The sequence below is a fragment of the Pleurodeles waltl genome, chromosome 6 (genome assembly GCF_031143425.1).
Source record: "Pleurodeles waltl isolate 20211129_DDA chromosome 6, aPleWal1.hap1.20221129, whole genome shotgun sequence".
Taxonomy (NCBI): domain Eukaryota; kingdom Metazoa; phylum Chordata; class Amphibia; order Caudata; family Salamandridae; genus Pleurodeles; species Pleurodeles waltl.
The window spans coordinates 212,370,438-212,391,918 of NC_090445.1; the positions used below are offsets into that span (position 1 = coordinate 212,370,438).

General features: G+C 44.1%; 1 protein-coding gene across 1 annotated transcript in view; it reads left to right on the forward strand.

The window, feature by feature from the left end:
* TMUB2 (transmembrane and ubiquitin like domain containing 2) overlaps positions 1-21,481 on the forward strand; it is a 79,452-nt gene that overhangs the window by 52,698 nt on the left and 5,273 nt on the right. Inside the window, exon 3 of the mRNA XM_069237865.1 lies at positions 4,950-5,549. Within this exon, the coding sequence (XP_069093966.1) occupies positions 4,975-5,549 (575 nt within the window). The 5' untranslated portion in view covers positions 4,950-4,974. The remainder of the gene's footprint in view (positions 1-4,949; positions 5,550-21,481) is intronic.

Below are 21,481 nucleotides of genomic sequence, written 5' to 3' on the forward strand. Positions count from 1 at the left end.
TTTCTTTTGTATTTTTGGGACTCAGCTGAGTCCCAAAAATGACTGACATGTCTGACAACACTTCCTGGTTGAAGTGTTGGCTGCCAATCAGATCTCAGCATGAGATCTCCAGGGTCTGCGGAGCCTCCACATATATATGTTCGATGGCATGTGTAGCTGCAGATACGGATCGAGTGACTCCTCCTCTCGGTTACAGTGCGCATGGGCATTGACTCCATTGTTAGATTGTTTTCTTTCCACTGTCGGGTAGGGAAGTGTTTCCTCTCGCTCAGAGATTTCGAATCGGTGTGTGTGTGTGTATATATATATATATATATATGTGTGTGTGTGTTCAAAATCCCCATAGGAAATCGCATGGAGAGAATGTGTTTTGTGTTCCCCCTTTTTACTCGGCCCCCACTTGATGAATCACCTAGAAACTGTCAAGACAGAAGCTGAAGTGAGTGGCGTACTAATTTTGAAAAATTCGTGAAGATTTAATAAACAGCTCTAAAGTTATTGGCAAAGCAATTTTCCTATGGAAATTAGGTCCTAACTATAACTAACTGGTGGCAATCACCAGTAGGTAATATATATCAGCTTCTTGAAAACCTTACAGTGTGAAGGGAATGGCAACTCAATAAAGGGTCACAAATAAAATACAGGTGCTGCACTCTTTGCGGTTGGGGGATTACTAAGCTATAAATAAAATTTCAGCATTATTTTCAACCTTAAAAATATACATTATGGCCTTGGAAAAAGAAGTAAATGTTTTGGACCTTGTTGATTTTGTAAAATAAATAAACCTACTCTTCCTGCCTCCTTATCTCACTCTGGCAGGTTCTTTTTTATCCTTGCATTTGTTATCCTTTATTCCTCTTCCTCCTTCTCTTTCCTTTTTTCTATCTTTCTCTCTTTTCCACAGTGTCAAAGTTTGATGATGAAAACAGCACTAACATTAACCAAAGGCGCAACTTAAGCACTGGTTTTGGTGTTGGTTTCTTGTCCTAGTCCATATGTGTTGAGACTGTGTAGTGTTTTATGACTGGTGTGAAATATGACTGTTGAAGAACTTTAAAAAATGTCTTTCTTTCAGAGCTGAGATAGTGTAATAGTTTAGTTTTGGTGCAAAGAATCATATTGAAGAGCTTCAATGCTAATTTTCTTGCGTTGGGTCTAGTGTATGACGTGCATGTATGTGTAATCATTGTACGTTAGAAAGAGAAACTTTCTGTTTGCACGGCTGTATTAAAAAAAAAAAAAACGAAAAACAGAGGCATAGGAATTTGTTAACATCCCTTAACATAAGCAGTCTTCAAAAGTACAGATTTGTTTTACCACTTCCAAAGCCTGACATCTTACTCCATGAACCGCTGGACTAGAGCAGAACTGCTTGTTTGTCAACCATGAGTTATTTCTCCCCGATCGGTTAATTAACTGCCACCCTTGAATGCACCATAAGCACCAAGGCTGTTGACAAATTTTGAATTGTGGTGAAAGTTGTTCAATGTCTTTATTGCTCGAGTCTGTACTCTAATGGATGAGGTTAGGTTAGATGTTCTTGTATAGTGCAACTTTTATCCAGAAAAGGTATCCTGGTGCTTGGAAAAAACTACGCTTAAGCCAAAACTAGTTATCATACAGTAAATGAGAATAAAATATAGGAAGACATTGCCACATAACTACTAGCTAGATGGAAAAGGCCACACCTTTAAGGATTTTCTAAAATGCCATATCTTGGCAAAGGTGGGAGGCAGCAGGTTCTATTTCGAGCAATAGTCAATTCCCTACCACCAATAGATGTGCATTTGAAGTTTGGAATGCTCACATAAATTTTTCTTTAAATATTAGTACGCTTATACCATTGAAACTGGTGGGCTAAAGGTCAATAAATAGCTTTATGGACTAAGCATAACCTAAAGAGAATATGTTCCTTTACTGGCCACCACTAAAGAGATGCAAGGGCTGTAGGAATATGATTTCTGGGCCCAAAAACCCAGGACCAGTCTCCCTGCATACTTTTGAGTTGCAAGTTTTAAGTCTGATAGGATGAAAGATTAAGGAAAATTAAGTTACAGTAGTCCAAACGGGCAAATGCATGAAGAATCTACTCTGTAATGGAAAGAGAAAAGAAGCACGCTTCATTTTAAATAATGAAATTGAAATAAGCAGGACTAACTATGGATGAGATCTGGTTAACCATGGTCAAAGAGAAATCTGTGACCAAATTTTGGAATGAAGGCGCAGGTGATGGCACAGGCCTCAAGCCACAAAGGAATCCCTTGCAGTAATGATGGCTTAAAGGACAGATGATTTTTAATTTGTCACCATTGAATTTTAGTTGGTTTAAGTTCATCCATTGTTGAATGTTTGAATGGGAATTGTAATTTGTTAAACTTTTGATCAGTTAAGCTTGTGGGACCATTTATAGCTAGAACAGTAGTGGCAAAAGAGTGAAGCCTTGTGAGGTGCCATACAGGCAAGGTCCGACAGTTGAAATATAAAGGGGACCCTCGGAATGCGCACCGTCTGCAGAGGGTGCATGGGCATTGCAGGGGGCCCCACTGTGGCCCCCTGTATTGGCTTTCCGCCAGCCTTTTCATGTTGGGGACCCATCATGGAAAGGCTGATGGAAAGTTGAGTTGTAATCAGCATCCCAGCGCTGAGTGCAGCGCCGCCAGGGCTGACCAAAACTCAGACTGCTCTCAGCACATTGGGAACCATTTTCCTGGCGGGGAAGGCGTTCCCCTGGCGGTCTGACTGCCAGGGTCGTAATGTGGCCGTCAGACCGCCTGGAGTGAGGCGGTCCGACCGCCACCGTGAGGCTGGCGTTCTCATGACCGCCAGCCTCGTAATAAGCCCCTTAGTCTTTATACCAGTGGCATTCAGTCGCACTAAGTGGGTGCTTTAATACCACCAAGTCATTACAACTTACAAAAAGGATGACACATTTTCTTACCTGGTTTAGAAATAACAGAAGCTAAACCGATTAGCCATCACATTTGTTAAATCATTATAGTCCTTAAAAAAAGAAACTGAAAGGCCAGACCTTATATCTCCATGAAGTTTTTCAGGGGAATCATACTCGCTAGGTTGTCAGTAGAGATGTTAGTCCATTGTGTTACTTTAGTAGCAGGAGAGATGATACGGTCAGACTTAACAATTATTGTTTTTTTAAATCACAAGAGAAAGGTATATCAAAATGAGTTGACCTCGGAAAAAGGAAAGGGGTAATATGGCTGGCACCAGTCAGAACTGGAACAGATAATATTCAGCACATTACCTGTAACGTATTGCGGAGGGAGGGTTGGGCTTTAACTCAGAGAGCAAACATAACTCCAGATATTAAGGCATTAAAAAAGCCCCAGACCAGTAAAAATATATATTAAGATCACCCAATACAATCATATGAATGTTATCATCAATATTTTTTCCAGAACTAGACAAACTTAAGCTTCTGGACCGTTGGATTTTAGTCTATATATTAAAATCGGTAACTAAAGGAACCATAAAAATATCTTTGGTAGTAACATTAAAAACACAGTTTCATTAATGGCTACAATATGAAGGTTATTATTAATGGTAAAAAAAATGTAGGGTCTGGGAGGTTTTTTTTAACTGCGAATTGGGGTTTTATAAAAATACACTGGAAAGTCCATGTTTGCAATAAACCCCTGTGGTAAAGAATCAGAAGACACCAGTTTGCCTACGAATTGTTCAGAAGATTTCGGATACTGTGAAGATTCTTCATCAAGCAAATATTAAGGAAAACATAAATTCAACGGATAGGAACACTTGGACCAGAGAAGCTTACCTGGTGGAATGGAAGGCCAGACAGGCTTGCCTTTGGCACTCCGCAGGAATGTGCGCTGCAGGATCCATTTATAATGGAATCCTCAAACTCGTCCAAAATGGCTGTGACTACTGCATCAAGTGACAGAGGACCACTTGTCTGTGCTGATGGCAAAAAAGACAATACACAAGAGCCTGATAACCCATCCAACTGGAAGAGATAAAAGTGCCCAACACAAACGCCACTCAAAAGTTAATGTTGTGAACACTTTCAAAATCTCAAGTCAGTGACTGGATGTAACATGCTGATGAATAAAAGGAGAGTTTTAAAAGTACAGAAAAGGAAAATGAAAAGATTCCTGCTGCCCCCAAAGCCCCACTCCCCTATACTTCGTAATAACTATCACTATCATGTTTCAGAAAACCAACTTGGTTAGAACCAGGGACGTGCTGTGGGTTCCATTTTATAACGTAATCGCCACGCCCACCCTAAAGCAACTAGCACACCTCCCAAAAAGGCTGCAACTAATGGATCGATTGAGTGAAGAAAAAATGCCAGTTAAACTTATTGTGCTGATGATAGGGCAGTAGTATGTTCTTTGTTGTAGAATTGTCATGGCTGAAAAAATGTCAGGCTTCTGCAAGGTATGTCTCCAACAAAACACTGCACGGTCAGCATATTTTTTAATGTGACCTATTTATTCTACAGTACTATTCCCTTTACACCCTGTGCTGGTCAGACTTCCTTCACCTATTACACTGCAGTGTATTTCATTTCACATATTTGAAATTTAATCTTTCTCCTGCCATTCATGCTACTTTATATTTGAACCCTACCCTCGCCTTTTTCGAAGGTTCCTCAAAAATCTTTTGGACTAGACTACAATAACTCGTTCATTGTAGTTAAAAGTGCTCAAAATCACCGAAAACCGTAATATTTAATATTTATACCCATAATCAATTGTTTTGGGGGTTTTCTTTATAAATTACTACTTTCTAAGTTCAAATTAAAATTAATTTCAGCACATACGAAGGAATCTGCATGAATGAACAGCCCTAATACTCTGTAGCTTATCTTTGTCAGTATTCTTACAACATGTTATGGTACTCATTTTCCTGTGTTTTATCATCTGTTAAATAATGGCATGATGCAGTTTCTTTTGATTCCTGTTTTTCAGTTTATCGTCGATACTGAGAAGAGCCATGGAAGCTACAGACTCCACCTTCATCGAAGGCTTGGGAGACGAGGTGACGGTGGTTTCTGGTCTGCTGGTACTCCTTCTGGCTATAGTCTTGGCATGGCTTTCCACCTACGTGGCAGATGGAAGTGACCAGTTTTTGGGAACTATCATTGCTGTTGGGCGTGGAGACTCCATGATGGGCCTGAGCCAGGTGGGAAATGCTGTTGTCCAGGAACCCACTGAACCCCCACGGTCAATGGACTTGCCTGAAGAGAAAGCTGAGGATGAAGGGGATGGTGCCTCAGCTGTGGACTCTCTGAGCAGGGGACACCCTGAGGAACACAGAGACACTGATAGTAGCTCAGATTCCTGTCTTGATAGTTTTCTAAATATCCAAGCATTGCCCAAAAGATCTTCCTCTGAGCCTGTCGCTGAAGACCAGATTCATCAAGACATCCAGGAAAATATTGATGTTCCTCTAGAAACCAACTCTGTGGCCTTGGAATCTGGTCTTATTAAAGTACGCCTCAAATTCTTGAATGATACAGAAGAGATTGCTTTAGTGAGGCCTGACGACACTGTAGCTTCTCTCAAGAGGTAAGACTACATTCTTGGATATATGTTCTGTTCCTTTTTGAGCCACAATAAATTGTTTTCTTATGCTTAGCTCAAGAACCTGTAATGTTAATTTAGATGAAGCACTACATGTCTATTGGCATAGTATTCCATTGACACGGCCAGTAAAGTGGTTATTAAAAAAGGAAGTGGCAGACTGCATCAGATTGTCTTGCCTTTCCTCCTTCCTGCTTCAAAAACACCTTCATTGCTGTGCTGTCAAGCGTATTGAGGGTATGCAGATCTAAAAAAGCAATGCTTCATCTGGAATAACTTCAGGTTAACATAACATCTGGTATTGTATGTACATAAAGGTTTAAAGCATCATTATTTTTCTAACTAAATTGCCTAGTACAAGAGGAAATCTACACTACGACTGTGGTATGAGACAAGCCCGTATAATATTTTTTACAGATAATCATAAACAATGCAGTGCTCAGGTGTTCATGATCGTGCTGTGACAAACTTAAATAATTGAAGCGGTGCAAAAACTGTTTAAAGAAGATATCTTCTTCCTACTGTCTCTTAGTTTGAAGCTCTTTAACGGTGTTCACTGCTCATTGGTCCGCTCATAATGGTTCAACAGTGTGTGGGTGTTATGATGCACACTCAACATTGATTGTATTCTCGTCATGGTCCGGGGATTGCAGCAGTCTCCCTGCCCTTGCCCCAGTTTTGGAAGCAGTCAAGTATGTTTGTCCCAGCACACGCCAGGCACTCTCTGTGGAAGCCATTATTGACACGGACTCTGTACATTTTTCACTTGTCATGTGATAAACATCACATTAGCTGTTCTCTAACCTCTAGACCAGTTTCTCTGAACTTCCTTTTCCATCTATGTCTAGTAAAATCCTTCTTTTTCAAGATGGCTCCTAATAAAACTTTCTATGACGGTACCGTAAGTGACATTTGGTTCTTCCCAAACCATCATGGCCATTTCTGAGTCTGTAATATTGTAAGATCCTAATCAGTCGTGCCAGCACTGATTCCTTTGTCACTTCCTGCTCCCTCATTCACTAAACTTCCTGTTTCATGCTATAAAATCATGTGTCACAATCATTGTACTTACTGTGGTGGTGAGTTTGCCCTTATGGATTTTTCTCCTTAGTGCCTGACTTTTCCGGTTCCATCTCCTGGAATCCTGCTTTGTTTCCACGAATCCCAGTCCACCTCCTGGAATCCCTGCGTCATCTCCCAGAACCCTGACCCTTCTCCTGGAATTCTTCTTCAGGAATTCTTCTCCTGCTGGATCCGGTTCACTGTTTTGGATATCCTGTCTGCCTAGGTGTTTTATGTAACATGGCTTTTTCCTGTAATCAATGACCATTCAATTACACACCTTTTTATTTTGTGTGATTCCTAAGTATTAACCAACACACTGGCTACAGAAATAAGTCAGTCTTGCTTCTGGGAGGGTCAGCAAGAGAAGAAGGTGAAACTGTTGCATCAAACTAATGACACTGGATTATTACTAGGGGCTAAACAAAAAAGTATAAATGAGCATGACTGTCAGGAGGGACAGAATGATCTGTGATGATCAAAGTAACAATTACGTGAAAGGTCCTAGAGGTACCAGGCGCTGTGGAAGTTCAACGAGGATCCCTTAGTGAAGGAGGGCGTACATCACCAATGTAAAACAAGGGCACTGCATCTTGCTGCCTCCTCTAATACAAGCCAGTGGCCCAGGTGTATGTACAGGTTAATAATACAGTTTATGCAAACAGGGGCTGGCATTTTACCAGTGGAGAGACTGATTTTCTTGTATTGGTAGCTGGTCATTTCTGTCATGCTAATACTTTCCCTGTGTCATTGACTATTCAGAATGCCGAGGTGTAATTGGCACTAGTGTGTGGAAAGGCTGAAGAAAAGCGCTTTGAGGGAGAGTTTGTATGGTTATCGATCTTTGATTGCTTTTAATGGTGATTATTTTACCTGAATATCTGAGAGTTAACAAGCAATGTGTGTGAATGTAGAATCAAAAGCCTTACACGGCTGAGTAGAGTTGCTTTAGTCTTTGTTTTTCCAATTCATGATGCAAGTGACTGTGAGGATCCTCCATGAGATTCAGAGATTCATCCTCTCCTCCATTCAGGCTTCTCTTAATCTTCCTCAACACCTCCTCCCTTTATTCTTCCCCTACCAGGCAACACTTTGATCCCGAGGCTGTTAGCCTCCTACTGTCACTTCTGCACAGTTACGTTGAACGTAGTGGCTGATTTCATTCCTTTAAGGACCAGTATACAGTGCTTGCATGCCCATGTAAGAAATCATAAGCTTTTCACTGACATTTTTGTAGCATAAATCTTCTTTCAACACAGTGACTTGCTGCAAATGCTTACTATTCTCTTATGAGGTGTACAAACAAACCACTTTTGTGAATGTAGAACAATTAAACCTACATAAAAAAGTAGATGGGTAATGTTGTTTTCGATCTTCCTCCACTTCTCCATGATGCTAGTGTTTTTTTTCTCCATTTTCTCCTTCCATGTTTCCCTGTGCAAAATCCCTTTTCACCTCCTGTGGGTGCTATAGCTCAATTTCCTTTGTGCTAGTGAGATATCCTCGTGTGGTCTACTAGTGCCTGCACACCAGCACCTGCTCATTACAAACCTGCTTTTCACGTAACCCACCATTGCCAGCTTCTAGTGTGCTCACAAGAGCCACCTATTCACACTCATTCAGTGCTAGCTCCTCAAATTGTTGACCTGTGCAAGATCTTTGCGCTGCCTAACAGTCCTAGCATACTGTATATTGTTCTACAAATCGCATGGAGTGCCAGAAATGAAAGTCAGCTGTCTGGGTCTTGAATCCAATGTGGAATGGGGGCCTGTCTAACCTCAACTTTTTAGATCATCAAATGAGCCACCTGACTTTCTGAAAAGGTTCGTCAACAAGACTTATAACCAATCCTTCCCAAGATGGTAGATTTTTACTATAGAACATTATGCGAGATTTCCATTCTAAGATAGAGTTCAGTCTTTGCTGTCAGTCCTGGTTAGTCATAGTTATTGGACATGTCATGAGGGAAAGATGCATCGTACCAGAGTAGTTCAGTTATGTTCCATCGTGTTCTTCACCGTTACTGCTATTTTTGTCTCAGATTTTTTGTATTCAGAAATGTGATCATCTTCTGGAATCATTTTCCTGTATTTCTTATTTGTCTTCTTTCTCTTGTCAGGAGAAATGTGGTACCTTTCTTATTTCTTTAACTCTAATCTTCATCTTCATTGAGGAGCTGTAAGATTACCAAGGAGCTTTTTCCTTTTATGCGGTTTGCTTCCTCAATCGGACTTTCTTAAAGTGTCAAGTGACATTTCACATATACTATTCTGTGGAGGTGGGCACTGTGGCTACCAAGAGTCATCATCATTTTTGGACAGTCAAAAAAGGGACTGAACACGCCTTCTCAGGGTCCAGTCCTTGACCGCAGCTCACCACCGTCTAGCAGTGGCATGCCAGATTCGTACACTGACCATCTACTGCTGGTTCTCACTCTGTCCACCACAGGGAGTGTATCACACTCCAACCCAGTGCTAGCTTCTCACATAGCCACCCAATATTTAATCTGCACTCTGTCCCCCACAGCACTTCTTCCAAACACACAGCCATGCAGTGCTAATTCAGCCCACTGTCTCTCCAATTGAATGCTCTTCACCCTACTCCTCCCACTGCCAGCTGCACACATTGCCCACCAAAGCCAGATGCTCCCATACCTGAAAGTACTGTTTATCACATTGCCCACTAATTCACGCTTGTCTTTGAAAACCAGTAACTGCCATTCATCTACCCCACCTGCTCATTCCCCTCCTCTCCCAGTGGTGGATCCTCATGCTGCTGCCCAGAGCTGGCTCATCACGCTGTTCTCCAGTGTACACCTCCTTCTGTGGCTGCCTCTCTGAGCCTTCTTATGTGTCTGCCTCTCTGAGCCTGCCTATGTGGCTTCCTGTCTGAGTCTGCCCCTCCGAGCCTGCTTCTATGCCTGCCCCTCTGTGCCTTCTTGTCACTCTGCCCTTCAGTATGTGCTTTTTTTCTTGAATTGCACCTCAGTGTGTGCTTCTCATGTTGCCCTCTGTTTCTCGCTCTTTGGCCTCTTTCACGTGCTGCTGCCTGTGCCTGCTCCCTTGTATCTTAATTTGTGCTTGTTTAATTGCACTGACTGCAGCACTTGTTTGTTTAGGTGCTCTGACACTCGGATAGTCTTGCTGCCCCCTTAAGGCTTGCTCCATCTGATGCCCCTTAGTGTTTGCTCCTTGCACTGCTTCCTTATGGTTGCTCCTTGCACTGCACTCTTAGTATTACTCATCACACTATTACTACTTCCTCATTGCTTTGTCTTAGTACCTGCTTTGCGGACTGACCACCATTGTCAGCTTCTCCCAATCCTCTTAAGTGCCAGCTGCTCACACTGTCAGTCGGTATTAGCTCTAGTGTTGTCAGCCATTGCCAGCCTTTTGCTGTGTCCACCAGTTTTAGCTTCTCACACTACCCATTACTGCCAGCTACTCCGACTTCCACCAGTACCAACTCTTCATATTACCTGCCAGTTACCACTCCTTATTCTGTCTACCATAGTCTGTCTGTTACAATGCCCACCTATGTCTGCTTCTCACTCCACCCACCTGCTCCTGCTCACACTGCCCACCCATGTGAGATTCTACATTTCTCACTAATTTTTCCTCATCTTTTCAGTCACCAGTGTCTCCTTTTTCTTCCCCATACCCCACAATGCCAGCTCATTTCTGCCTTTTTCCTAATGCCTTGTCCTCCTCGACACTCCTAACCAATGCTTGCTGCTCAAACTGTTCACTGATGCCAGTTCCTCATCCTACCTACCAGTGCAATTTCCTGACTGTATCTCCTAGTGCCTGCTCCTCAATGCTCTTCAGTGCCTTCTCCTCACATTGCTCCTTAGTGTATGCTTATAGCAAACTTACTTTGTTCTCTCCTTGCCCTGCTCTTCAATATCTGCTTCGCATACTGCCTCTGTGTCTGCTTCTGGTGCTGCCCACATTTTCTCCTTTTTGTGCTGCCTACCCACACTGCTTACCAGACTGCTTTCGGCAGTGCTTACCAGGCTGCTTTCGGCACTGCTTACCAGGCTGTGCCCCCTTTGTGCTTCTTGGGCTGCTCTCCATACCTGCTTCACGTTCCTGCTTATCCGGATTCTTCCCATACCTGCTTCTCGTGCCTACTGTACCTTCTTTTCGAACTGACTCCCTTACCTTCTTCTCAGTCTGCATCCCATACCTGCTTCTCCTGTTGCCCCATGTTTCTGTTTCTCATGGTCTTCCCTGTGCCTGCTTCTTGTGCTGCCCCAGGCCTGTTATGTGTATTTGTGAAGTGCGCTATCATCTGTGGGTTATCCTGGTGCTGAGCAGGTGTGTGTGTGTGCATAGCCCTGCAATGGTAAGTTGGTTAATTGAAAAGCCAGGTCTTCAGCTTGTTGCAGGATTCAAGTAGAGAGCATGAGTCTCTGATGTGGAGTGGGAGGTCGTTCCACGCTTCAGGAGCAGTGTAAGAAAAAGCCTATCCTTCTGATCTGGTTAAGTGTATGTTTGGGATGTATGCGAGTAGGAGTCCTGCGGAGCAGAGGTGTCTAGGTGGTTGATGGAAGGAAATGTGACTGTTCAGGTAGGTGGGGACTAAGCTGTGTTGTACCTTGAAAGTGTAGGAGGAGTTTGAAATAAGCACGTTGGTGTATCAGTAGCCAGTGGAACTCCCTGAGGTGTGATGTGGTCTGTTTGGGAGAGTGCTAAAAAGTCTGTCTGACGAGTCCTGGACGGTTTGTAGTCTTCTGGTGAGTTACTTGATGATCCCGGCGTAGAGGGTGTTCGGGTAGGCCAACTTGCTGGTAACAAGGCCATGAATGATAGTTTTTCTAGAGTTGCGTGGGAGGCATGGAAAGATCTTGCTCAGCATCTTCAGGATGTGTAAACTGGTTGCAATGACGATGTTGACTTGTGCAGTAATGTCCCTTTTGCTGTCATTGATGATTCTGAGGTTCCCAAAGTGGGTGCTGGGCTTGGGTGTAGTTCAGAGTTCAGCCAGCCACCACTTGGAGGTGAGATGTTCTTGCAGAAACTTACCACTTCTGTCATGTTGGTGTTGAGATAGTTGGCTTTCATCCGGGTAGCTACTTTAGGCATGCAGACGTTGAACTTGTTTTTTGTGGTGGAGGTCTTGTCCGAGAGTTAGGGTTTGAGTTGTGTGTTATTGGCGCAGGAGAAGATGTTGATGTTTTGTGCCCTTATGATCAGAGGGATCATGTAGGTGTTGAAGAGGGTGGGCTAAGAGATGATCCTTAAGGCACTTGCAGATGAGTTTGTGTGCTTCCGTGAAACAAGGCTATAGTCTTACAGCTTGTATTCTTTCTGTTAAGAAGGAACAGACTCAGCAGAGAGAGCTGTTGTCCACCCTCAGAGCCTGCTTCTTTTCACCCTTCTCCTCTATGCCCCCATAGCTGTTGGTTCTTGAGCTGTTCCACTTCATCTCCTTACAGGGCTTCTCCATGACTGCTTCTCATGCTGCCCACCAGGGCCTGCTCCTCATGCTTCCCACTTGGGCATGCATCTCTCACTATCTGTACCTACTGGCAGGGCTGGTCCTCAGAGCCTAATTGTGTGGCTGCCTCTCTGAGTTTGCTTATCAAGTTAATTCTTCCTATTGATGTACCTCCCTCCGTGCTTGCTTCTTTAGTCACCCTCAGCTTTTGCTTGTCACATATCCTCTCAGTGCCTGCTTTTTGTGCTGCCCACCCAGGCTTTCTTCTGTCACAGCCTTGGCCCTGTGTTGCACTGCCTTGCACTAGCTTCTAGGTCTGTCACCCACTTTTCTTGTTTCATTTATGATTCTGTGTGTTACCAAGATACCACCAAACCACCTCCTGCAATTGCTGCATAAAAAGAAAAACTGACCCTGTAGCTACGAATGTTCAGATTTCAGTCATACACACACCAGCCACCTGGAAATCTAGCAACCATTTCTAGACATTTTCTAGCTTCAGACTTCTCGGCATATACCCAAATTAACTATCTAGCTCTCTTTGGCTAGTATATTCAGGTTCCTTTCTTTGCTTTCTGTCTTTTACTGTTCACAGTGCCACTGTTACCAGGCGTGATGTTGCTAGTCTTTATCACGTTTGACTTACAGTGAATATCCCACGATGGAAGAGAAGACTTTAAAAAAAAAAACAATTATTATTATTTTTTAATCACAGTTATCAAGTACAATACATTGGTAGAATGTGATAGTGTATATCCAGAACTGTGAAATAAGCAAACAAAAGTATTTGCAGGTATCGCTCCATGGGCTCCCATGTAGTCCCAGAACCCGTAATGTACATTTCAACAAGAGACATCCCAATAATGGTGGCCAATCAACAATTAAACAGGGTCATCAAGAACCACCTCCCTCCAACTTTGGGTGAAGAGGGTAGCAATGCATAAGGTGCAATGCCTACAGTTAAGCATGTTAGGGGCCAGTTTCATTTTTGTCTTGACAATTCCCTTCCACCAAGCTTCCCTCAGTATACTCAATCAAGACCTGTGTCATTGCCACCCAGGCCAGCAGAGCATCTGCCCCCTTACTATCCGTTCAAGTCCGTCTCGTACGCGCCTCCTCTGCGGCAGCCCATTCAATTAGGTCTTTCTTCCAGTCCTTTATTGTCGAGGGCTAAGCCACTGAATCGCAATGCGATGTTTGGCCACTATGAACCCCAAGATCGTATATCATCTACTAAGAGTCTTTTTGGGTTCTCAGGGAGTAGACCCAGTAAGCACCTAATGGGTTGCATGGTATTTTCCACCCCATGACATGCTAAATACAGGCCAACGTCTCGTCCAAGAATGGGGTCATCTGCGGGCAGTACCATAGGATGTGAATGAAGTCCGCTGCAGTTACCCCACAGCAAGACAGTGGAGGTCTCTCTCAGGGAAATGGCATGAAGGCATTTTGGGAGAAAGATAAGTCATGTGCACTATGTTGTATTGGACTTGTTTGAAGCATGCCCGTGTGAATATTCTATGAACCCTCTTATGAATCGTACCCCATTGCATCTGTGTAATGGGATTATCAGATATGTTTCGCCACTTCTCCACCGACAGTGCAGTTGTCAATCTGTTGGCTTGAAGGGGCCTGTATAAATGGGTTATGAGGTGGCGCCCACCTGCCACGTTCAACATGGTCACCACCGTAAGGGAGGGATCAGGCGCATCGGGGAATGATAGCAACAACTATCTGGCCGTTGCAGCAATTTTGGAGTAATGATGAAACTGGCCATGTCCCAGTCCGATTTACTGTCTTGGTATATTTTTCAGGTTGGTCCCATACTTTGTTTAGTATTTGCCTTTCTCTGTCCCTGGCTATCATCTGACTGGGATCAGCTGCTAAGGCCTGTTCAGTCTCTGCCAGCTGTTTTTCTCCTTTCATGAGATTCTGTACTAAGGCTTCATGGATGCCAGTTTTGGTAGACAGACACACCCCTCAGACCACCACCTTCATCTCATCCCATTCTGCAGCTTTACTAAATGCAGTGCCCCAATTGCCGTCGAAGTATTGGGTCAAGGCTTTGGAGATTGTATGCCTAAACGCCTGGTCAGTCAGTGCCTCCGTATTCAGTCGCCATAGTGGTATTTTGGGACGTTGTCGGGCTGGAGAGTAGGAGTTGTGCGGGCGAGTGGTCTGAGATGTATCTTGCTAGATACTGTATGTCTAGCACCCGTTGTGCCGCTGTGGTATGGATAAAAAAGTAGTCCAAGCAGCTATCAGTTTCTGCCACCGGAGTATGGCAGGAGTAAGCAAGTGTATGTGGGTGCCATGAGCGCCATATATCTACGAGTGATAAAGAGACAAGGGAATGCCGTAACACAGCTGTCATATGGGGCTTGGTGTCATTGCGCGAGGAAGACCTATCCAATTGCCCATCAAGGACACAGTTAAAGTCGCCCACATGAGTGACAGTGTGCTGAATGTCCGCCAAAATCCAGCTGAGAACTTCCCCATCATCGGTGTTAGGACCTATATGCATTAATTAAGCAGAGTTTGTGGGCATCTAGGGTACCCTCAAGTATTACAAAGCACCCCTTGTTATCAAAGACAGTGAGAGAATGTTTGAACAGGACCCCAGGGGCCACCCACATGAGAGCACCACACGCATATCCAGAGTTTAATGTAATGCATACAGAGCCCCGCCATCTCTTTCAAAGATGTCCAGTACGACTCCCACCCCTCCGGTTGTGTGTCTTGTATAAAAAGGCTATCACCACTTTATAGCGGCGCAAGTAGGCATACACCCTATTCCTCTTTAATGGATTATAAATGCCCTGGACATTCCTGGTCCGAAACTTGTATTGTGTACCGGTAATGCTGGCAGTGTGTCACTCAGGTCCCAGTGAATGAGAGCTAACATATGTCCGTCACAGATAATTAAATAAAGGGACATAATTACGGAGGCCATTCTTACCCAATTACCCCCTTGAACATCAACCGACATGCAATAATGACGAAACATAACAGTGATCCAGTTTACAACCTTCCCCGCAGTCCCACCTACAAGCAGCATCAGCTAACCCTCCTGGAGTAACCTGCTACCAAGAGGGAGCAAGAGCCCCTGCCCTAGCGCCCTCCCAACCTGCTCAAGGAATAGTAACACTGTAGAAGTTTTATAGTCAATGTTATTCCAGTTCAGGCGCTAGATGTAGAGTTAGCACCAGCGTACCAGAGGCCGTTCACAAGAGCAGCCCCAGAACCCCGATCTCTGCAGCATGGAGTTGGGGCCTAGCAAGTAGCAAATCTGGTCAAATATAATGGATATTAAGGTTGTCCAACTAACAAGCAGGTATGTAAATCTGTGGTAGTCCCCCCCCCCCCCTTCTCCCCCCTTAGGGTCTTGCCCCGTCATTAATATGTCCTGGAGCACTGCAAAGGTGAAAGGGGGAGAAAAAAGAGGCCGTGTATGAGTAGGAAGCTGGGGAGAAACCAGGCGTTACCCCGATGATTGAAACAATGTGCTCACTCAATTCCAAAGTTGCTGATTTGGGTGTCCTTCATGAGGCAGAGGGAAGAGTAGGAGTTTTGGGGGGACAGAGAGGCCAGTTTCAGCTTGTAGTGTGCCATCCAGACAAACAAGGATACTGCCTATAAGAGCTGTTGCCCTGCCCACTGTCTACTGTGTTTCTTCTGTGATTGGACCTCCGCGGGCCCCTCCGCCAGATCATTGATCCGTTGTCACTGGGGAGGCCCACTGAATACATCCACGAAACAGCCTATTGGGGGTGATTCGTGACAATAGACTTTGCCTTGATATTGTGTCAGGAGCTTGGCTGGGAATAGCAGGCTGTATTGTACACCATGTTTTTGTTGTGTTCGTTTAACCTCCATGAAGGTTTCTGAAGATCCTCAACCTCTAGTGTAGTCCGGAAAGATCTGTATAAGCTTATCCTTATAACCAGGGGAGGGGAACGTGTGCCCTCACATGTTGCACAATGGCATCCCTGTCTCTGTAGTTGAAGAAGCGTGCAGTGAGCGCATGCGGGGGAGCCCCAGGCTGAGGCATAGGCGCCAGGGCTCTATGGGCCCGCTCAATGGAGAAAAATTTCGATAAGCGTTTATGTTCAAGCACTAAGGTAATCTAGTCTTCCAAGAAGAGATCTGCCGCCGGGCCCTCCGCCCTCTCATGAAAGCAAGAAAACGTAAGTTATTGCATCTTGAGTACCCTTCAGCGTCCTCATGGGGACACTCCATCTGTGTGGCATTGGACTTTATTTCTATGACAGTGGCCTGCAGATCCTACACGTCCGTTACAGCTGAGAGACATTCCCCTCCGTAAATGTGACTCTATTAGTCACCCTGCGTAAGTCCTGCCACAAATGGTTAATATCCATGGCCATGGAGTCAGTTTTCTCCTCCAGTGCCAAGTGCGACCCTTGAATTGCTGCCAGGATTTCATCTGTGTCTTTCTGCTGACCTCCCTCGTCTTGTCCCGTCAGAGCTCCCTGCCTGTCCGCAGTGGAGGGGGGAGGGGGGCTTGCCAGGCTCCGTGTACTGTACAATTTTATTGGATTGTCCCCCTTTGTGTGATTTCTCCTTCTACTGTGGCTCATCCAAAGGCAGGGCAGCGCACTGTATTACAGTGAGGAGCACTAGTCCTGTGATCTAAGCAGGAGGCTGTAGAGGTATCTGTGTGGAATAGCTGTCCAGGTGACTGTATACTGTAGCACCAATAAAGGCCAGGGAGAGGGGGGCTCAGATGGGACCTGGAGCCCAGCACCCAGTCCGGTAGGCCACACTCCAGATGGGTTCGTATAGGCCTAGGCCCTTTCCACCCCCCCCCACCCCTCCCCCAAGCACTGCCCCCGATCGCCTTGCTTTTATGGTGAGGGTGAGTTCAGCACCGTGGAGCGCCTCCAACACCAGCCGCTGCAAGCCCGGTGGCCTCCCCACGCAAAGGATCACACCCACACAAGGCTGTCTGCAGCGAGCCAGGGTAGGGCTGCCGTGGCGCACAAGACCATCTTGCATGTAGGAGGCCACGCTGCCCAAAGCCCAATTCCACCTATCGTCTCCTCTGGCTCCTGCAGCGAAGCCTAGGGACCCGGCATGCGCCCCACTAATAGATGTTTTCACAAGCGGTGAGGCTGCAGCGCGGCCCAGCCCGCTCCCCACAATCCCTGCATGCAGGGCTCAGAGCAATGCTAAAAGCACTCCGGGCAGCCCAGAGGCAATTATAAAAATTTTACTAACTGTGCAGGTTGCGTGACTTGAATAATCTACTCAACCGAACTGTAATGTACTTGACCCATAAATGGGTCTCAAATTGTGTGATCCTAGGCATTTCATTTACAGAGTTGCCTTTGTATTCATTCTGACATACAAGTGCTCCTTCATATTTGTGAGATCAGCATTTTTGCTGCACAAAAAACTATTTTCTTCGATGAAATAGACAATATGTTTGCTCCAAGTGTAATAAGAATCTAGACCACATATAGGGGACAAATTAGCCATTACATGCCTCTTAGTTTACTAATAGCATTGCCGTCAAGGCCGGAGTGTTTCTCAGTATGTTTAAACACTCACTTTTGAAAATTATATTACTAAAGCATGTTGTGGTAGCATACTATCATTTACAGACAGTAAATTTCCAAGAAGTGTCAAAAAACCTTCTCACTAACTTGCAGCTTTACTGATAAAACTATATAGCGTATTAACAATAATCTGTGAAAATTGTGTTTCAGAAACCATATTTATCTTTCCACGTCACTAAGTAAAGAGTTCTGATTTATTTTCGTCCTTTTAAATTATTTTTTTCATCACACATAAGTACAAAAAATGGTCTTTCACAACTACTGAAATATATTTTGAAATGTTTGCAGTTGACTTGCTGTGAAATTAAAGGCTGTATTATGTCAGGTTGTTCCGAATAAACAACATTTAAATAACTCTCTTTACAGCAGGTCGAAGGAGTTCACCTTACAAAATCCTGGAACTCTGCATTGAGAAAGGAAATTAATTGCAAGACAAACTGACTTTTGACACCTCTCTGTCAACACAGAGCAAATGTGACAACTTAACAAGATTAAAAGGTCTTAATTGCTCCTTTACTTTCTGACTGAACAGAACACCTGTTCATTGCCAACTCACCAGAAAGGGAGAGGACCTAAAAATAGCTCCACCTGATAAAAAATGACATAGTGAGTGGTCGAGTAAATTTTTTAAGGCCTGAGAAGGGTTAGAGAAACAGTGTCCCTGCAGGTTGGGGGTATCCGTGCGTGTTTACCCCACAGGGTTAGGCAGGATTTGTATGTCAGTGGGAGGAGCAGTCTTCGGGCACTGCTAACCTGCCATCTTGCTTGGCCACGCCCCCCTCCGGTGGAAAAAAGTTACTTGCTTGTAATTACATTGGGACTAACTTCAGTCCTGGGTTTTCTGGGGTATGGGTGATGTTTCTCTTAAAGAAGTAATGTTTTTATTTGCAGCTTTACATAGCGGTAGGTAATCTAGCTCCACACCCCTAATATTCTTCACTCTTTTCTTTAACAAGAAGGCAACCAGTTTTGTTTTAGTTGCATTTGGAATTCAAATTTGTTTTTAGTGAAAAGTCAAATGAAATTAGTCTGATATTGCCAACAGACAGACTTCTAAATTTCACTTACATTTAAAGATGACTTTGTGAAAAAAAAAAAGTTATATATAGTAAAGGTTCTCTGGCTCTCTCAAGTGGTGGGACTTATTCAAGGTTAATACTATAGCTATAGGTAAATACCCTTTACCGCTGTACAGCCTGTTTGCATTGTATCTGGTCTGGCATTTACTGCCCCCCACCAAGAATAACTACAGCTACAGAATCCAGGGCAGACCTGATGGTAAGCTGAGAGAGACTAGAACAAAAGAATAAGGAATATTTAGATTTTGGTAATCTAAATTCTTGCTCTCCGACCATCACAAGATCTATTCAGGAATTTTCTTAAACATATGCCTGGATCCACCCAGAGATGGCAGAAAAACATGTGGGGACAGAGCAGGGAAGGTTTGCGATTTACCACTGTATAAGGTGACTCTGCTCACCCTGTTTATTATTACAAGATAGTGCATGCTGGAGAAGTTTTATTTAATCATTCAGTGACAGCAAGAACTAAATGTACCGGAATTGCAGTGTAGATCATTTTTCATGTTTCCTTCCTTTTCTCTGCATCCATATTTCCTGCTCCTTCTTTCTTGCTCCCTCCTCTGTTTATTTCTCTTTCTCTTCCTTCATTTCTTGATGTGTGGGTATCGGGATCTGGGCACAGCAATTTACATCTAAAGTCCTTCTGCATATGCCTTTCTTTAAAGGGTACTATGCAGTACTAACCTAGTTATGTCATACCCCCTGAATCACCATTTGTTTGTGGCCCAACTTCATTTTGTTTCTTCTTCAAACAGTTGACACTTACGACCTAAGGCCCTCATTACGAGGCTGGCAGTCATGAGACTGCCAACCTCACCATGGCGGTCCTACTACCGCGGAGCTGGTGGTAAGGACCGCCACATTATGAGTTGTGAGGCATGGCAAATGCCAAGCCTCCACAACTCCACCTGGCCTGCCGGTGTGGTTGCACCGCCGCGGCCAGCGGTGATCACCTCCAATCCAGCGGCAGGTCACAGTCTGCTGTCTGGATTACGAAGCTTTAAACAGCCAGGCTTTCCGTGGCAGTCACCATGCGACGAAAACCCTGACGGTCATGCACCTGGCGACAGGAATCTTCATTCCTGTTGCCGACACACACGATTGCTGGGTGCTTTCCGCCTCAATGATGGCAGAAAGCAGCCAGCACTCGTAATATGGCGGTCTGCTGACCGCCAGCACTTGCGGTCGTCTGGCAGGTTGGGCTTTGGCGGTCAGGGAAATTGACCGCCAAAGTCCAAATGCGGGCCTAACTGTCCAGAAGCATTGGATTCGTAGCCTTAAAATACTGTCAAAAAAGGACCTCGGAAACACTAAACAAAGTTAAATTTTTAGGTCAACCGTGCAAGCGTGTTTTTTCGAACTGTTGTAAGTATTCTGTGGGCTTTTAACCACACCCATCACTTTCACTTGTTCGTGGGCTTGTCTTTCAAAACTCCTATGATGTCATTGGTAAATGCTTTATGTTTGTCCCACCTTTGGGCGGTTTTCTTACCGTCTTGCAGACTGACCCCGTTACATGGATTATTGCACGATTGTCGATATATTTTAGCATGGGCAAGCAATTTTTTTTTCTTTTGTCTCTCCCCTTTGTGCTCCACGGCGGCCATGGCACTCACAGCGCAATCTCCATTGGCGGTATTGAAGCATTGGTCATATAGTTCACACTTTTAACTAATCAGAGTAATTTCTTTTGGCTCTCCCCTTCAAGCTCTATACCTTTTACAAAAACACTTGTAATTGATAAATGCTTTACATAAAAAATAAAAAAAAAACACAGAAATCCTCAAAGCAGCTCCCGACACAGCGGGAGAGTTGATACTACAATATTCAGTGCACTCTGGAAACTCGCTCCATAATGCTTTGCAGGACATTACTTTTAGAAAAGAAGTTTGCTCATAACCTGGGGTGGTCCTAGAACAATGGAACCACCACCAAAACGTTACGACCACGTGCTCTTTCTGTCTGCATCATTTCTGGGTCCCCATACTAGGTTAGTGGGTACCCCAAAATAATAACCCTCCCACCATTGTGTCTTTTTAAGCTCTCTCATTGTTGGAACTTTTGCTTTACAGCTGGGAGTAGTTTGTGTTTTAAGGGCCTTGTTTGTTATATCATTGCAGTAGGCCTGCTAGCCTTTAAAATGTGTAATGCACTATGCCCTTTAGGGGCTAAATATATGGTTACACCACATTACTTTCTGCTATTTTCTTTTCATGTGGTTATGCCCTCTAGGGGCAACTATATGGTTACATGACCATGTTTCCTACAAATGCTATTTTCATTTTGGTGTCCTCTAGGGGCTGTTGTAAGCATTACAGTCAACATATCAAGAGTACGATATTTGCAGCATGGAAACTCGCCCCATAATGTTTTGCAGGGCATTACTTTTGCAAATTGTTTTGCTCATAACTCAGCATGTGGTGGTCCTAGGACAATGGGACCACCTTCAAAACATTCATGCACTAAGCTAAATATATGGTTACACTGCATTACTTTCTGCCTTTCTGTTTTCATGTGGTTATGCTAACTATATGGTTACATGATCATGTTTCTTACAGGTGCTATTTTTATTGTGGTGTTCTCTAGGGGCTGTTCTGAGCATAACAGTTGACATACTACAAAATTAGCTGGCATGGAATCTTACCCCATAATGCTTTGCAGGGCATTACTTTTACAAAACATTTTGCTCATAACTCAGCCTGTGGTAGTCCTAGGACAAAACATCTAAGCCCCTCTAGGGGCTGTTGTAAGC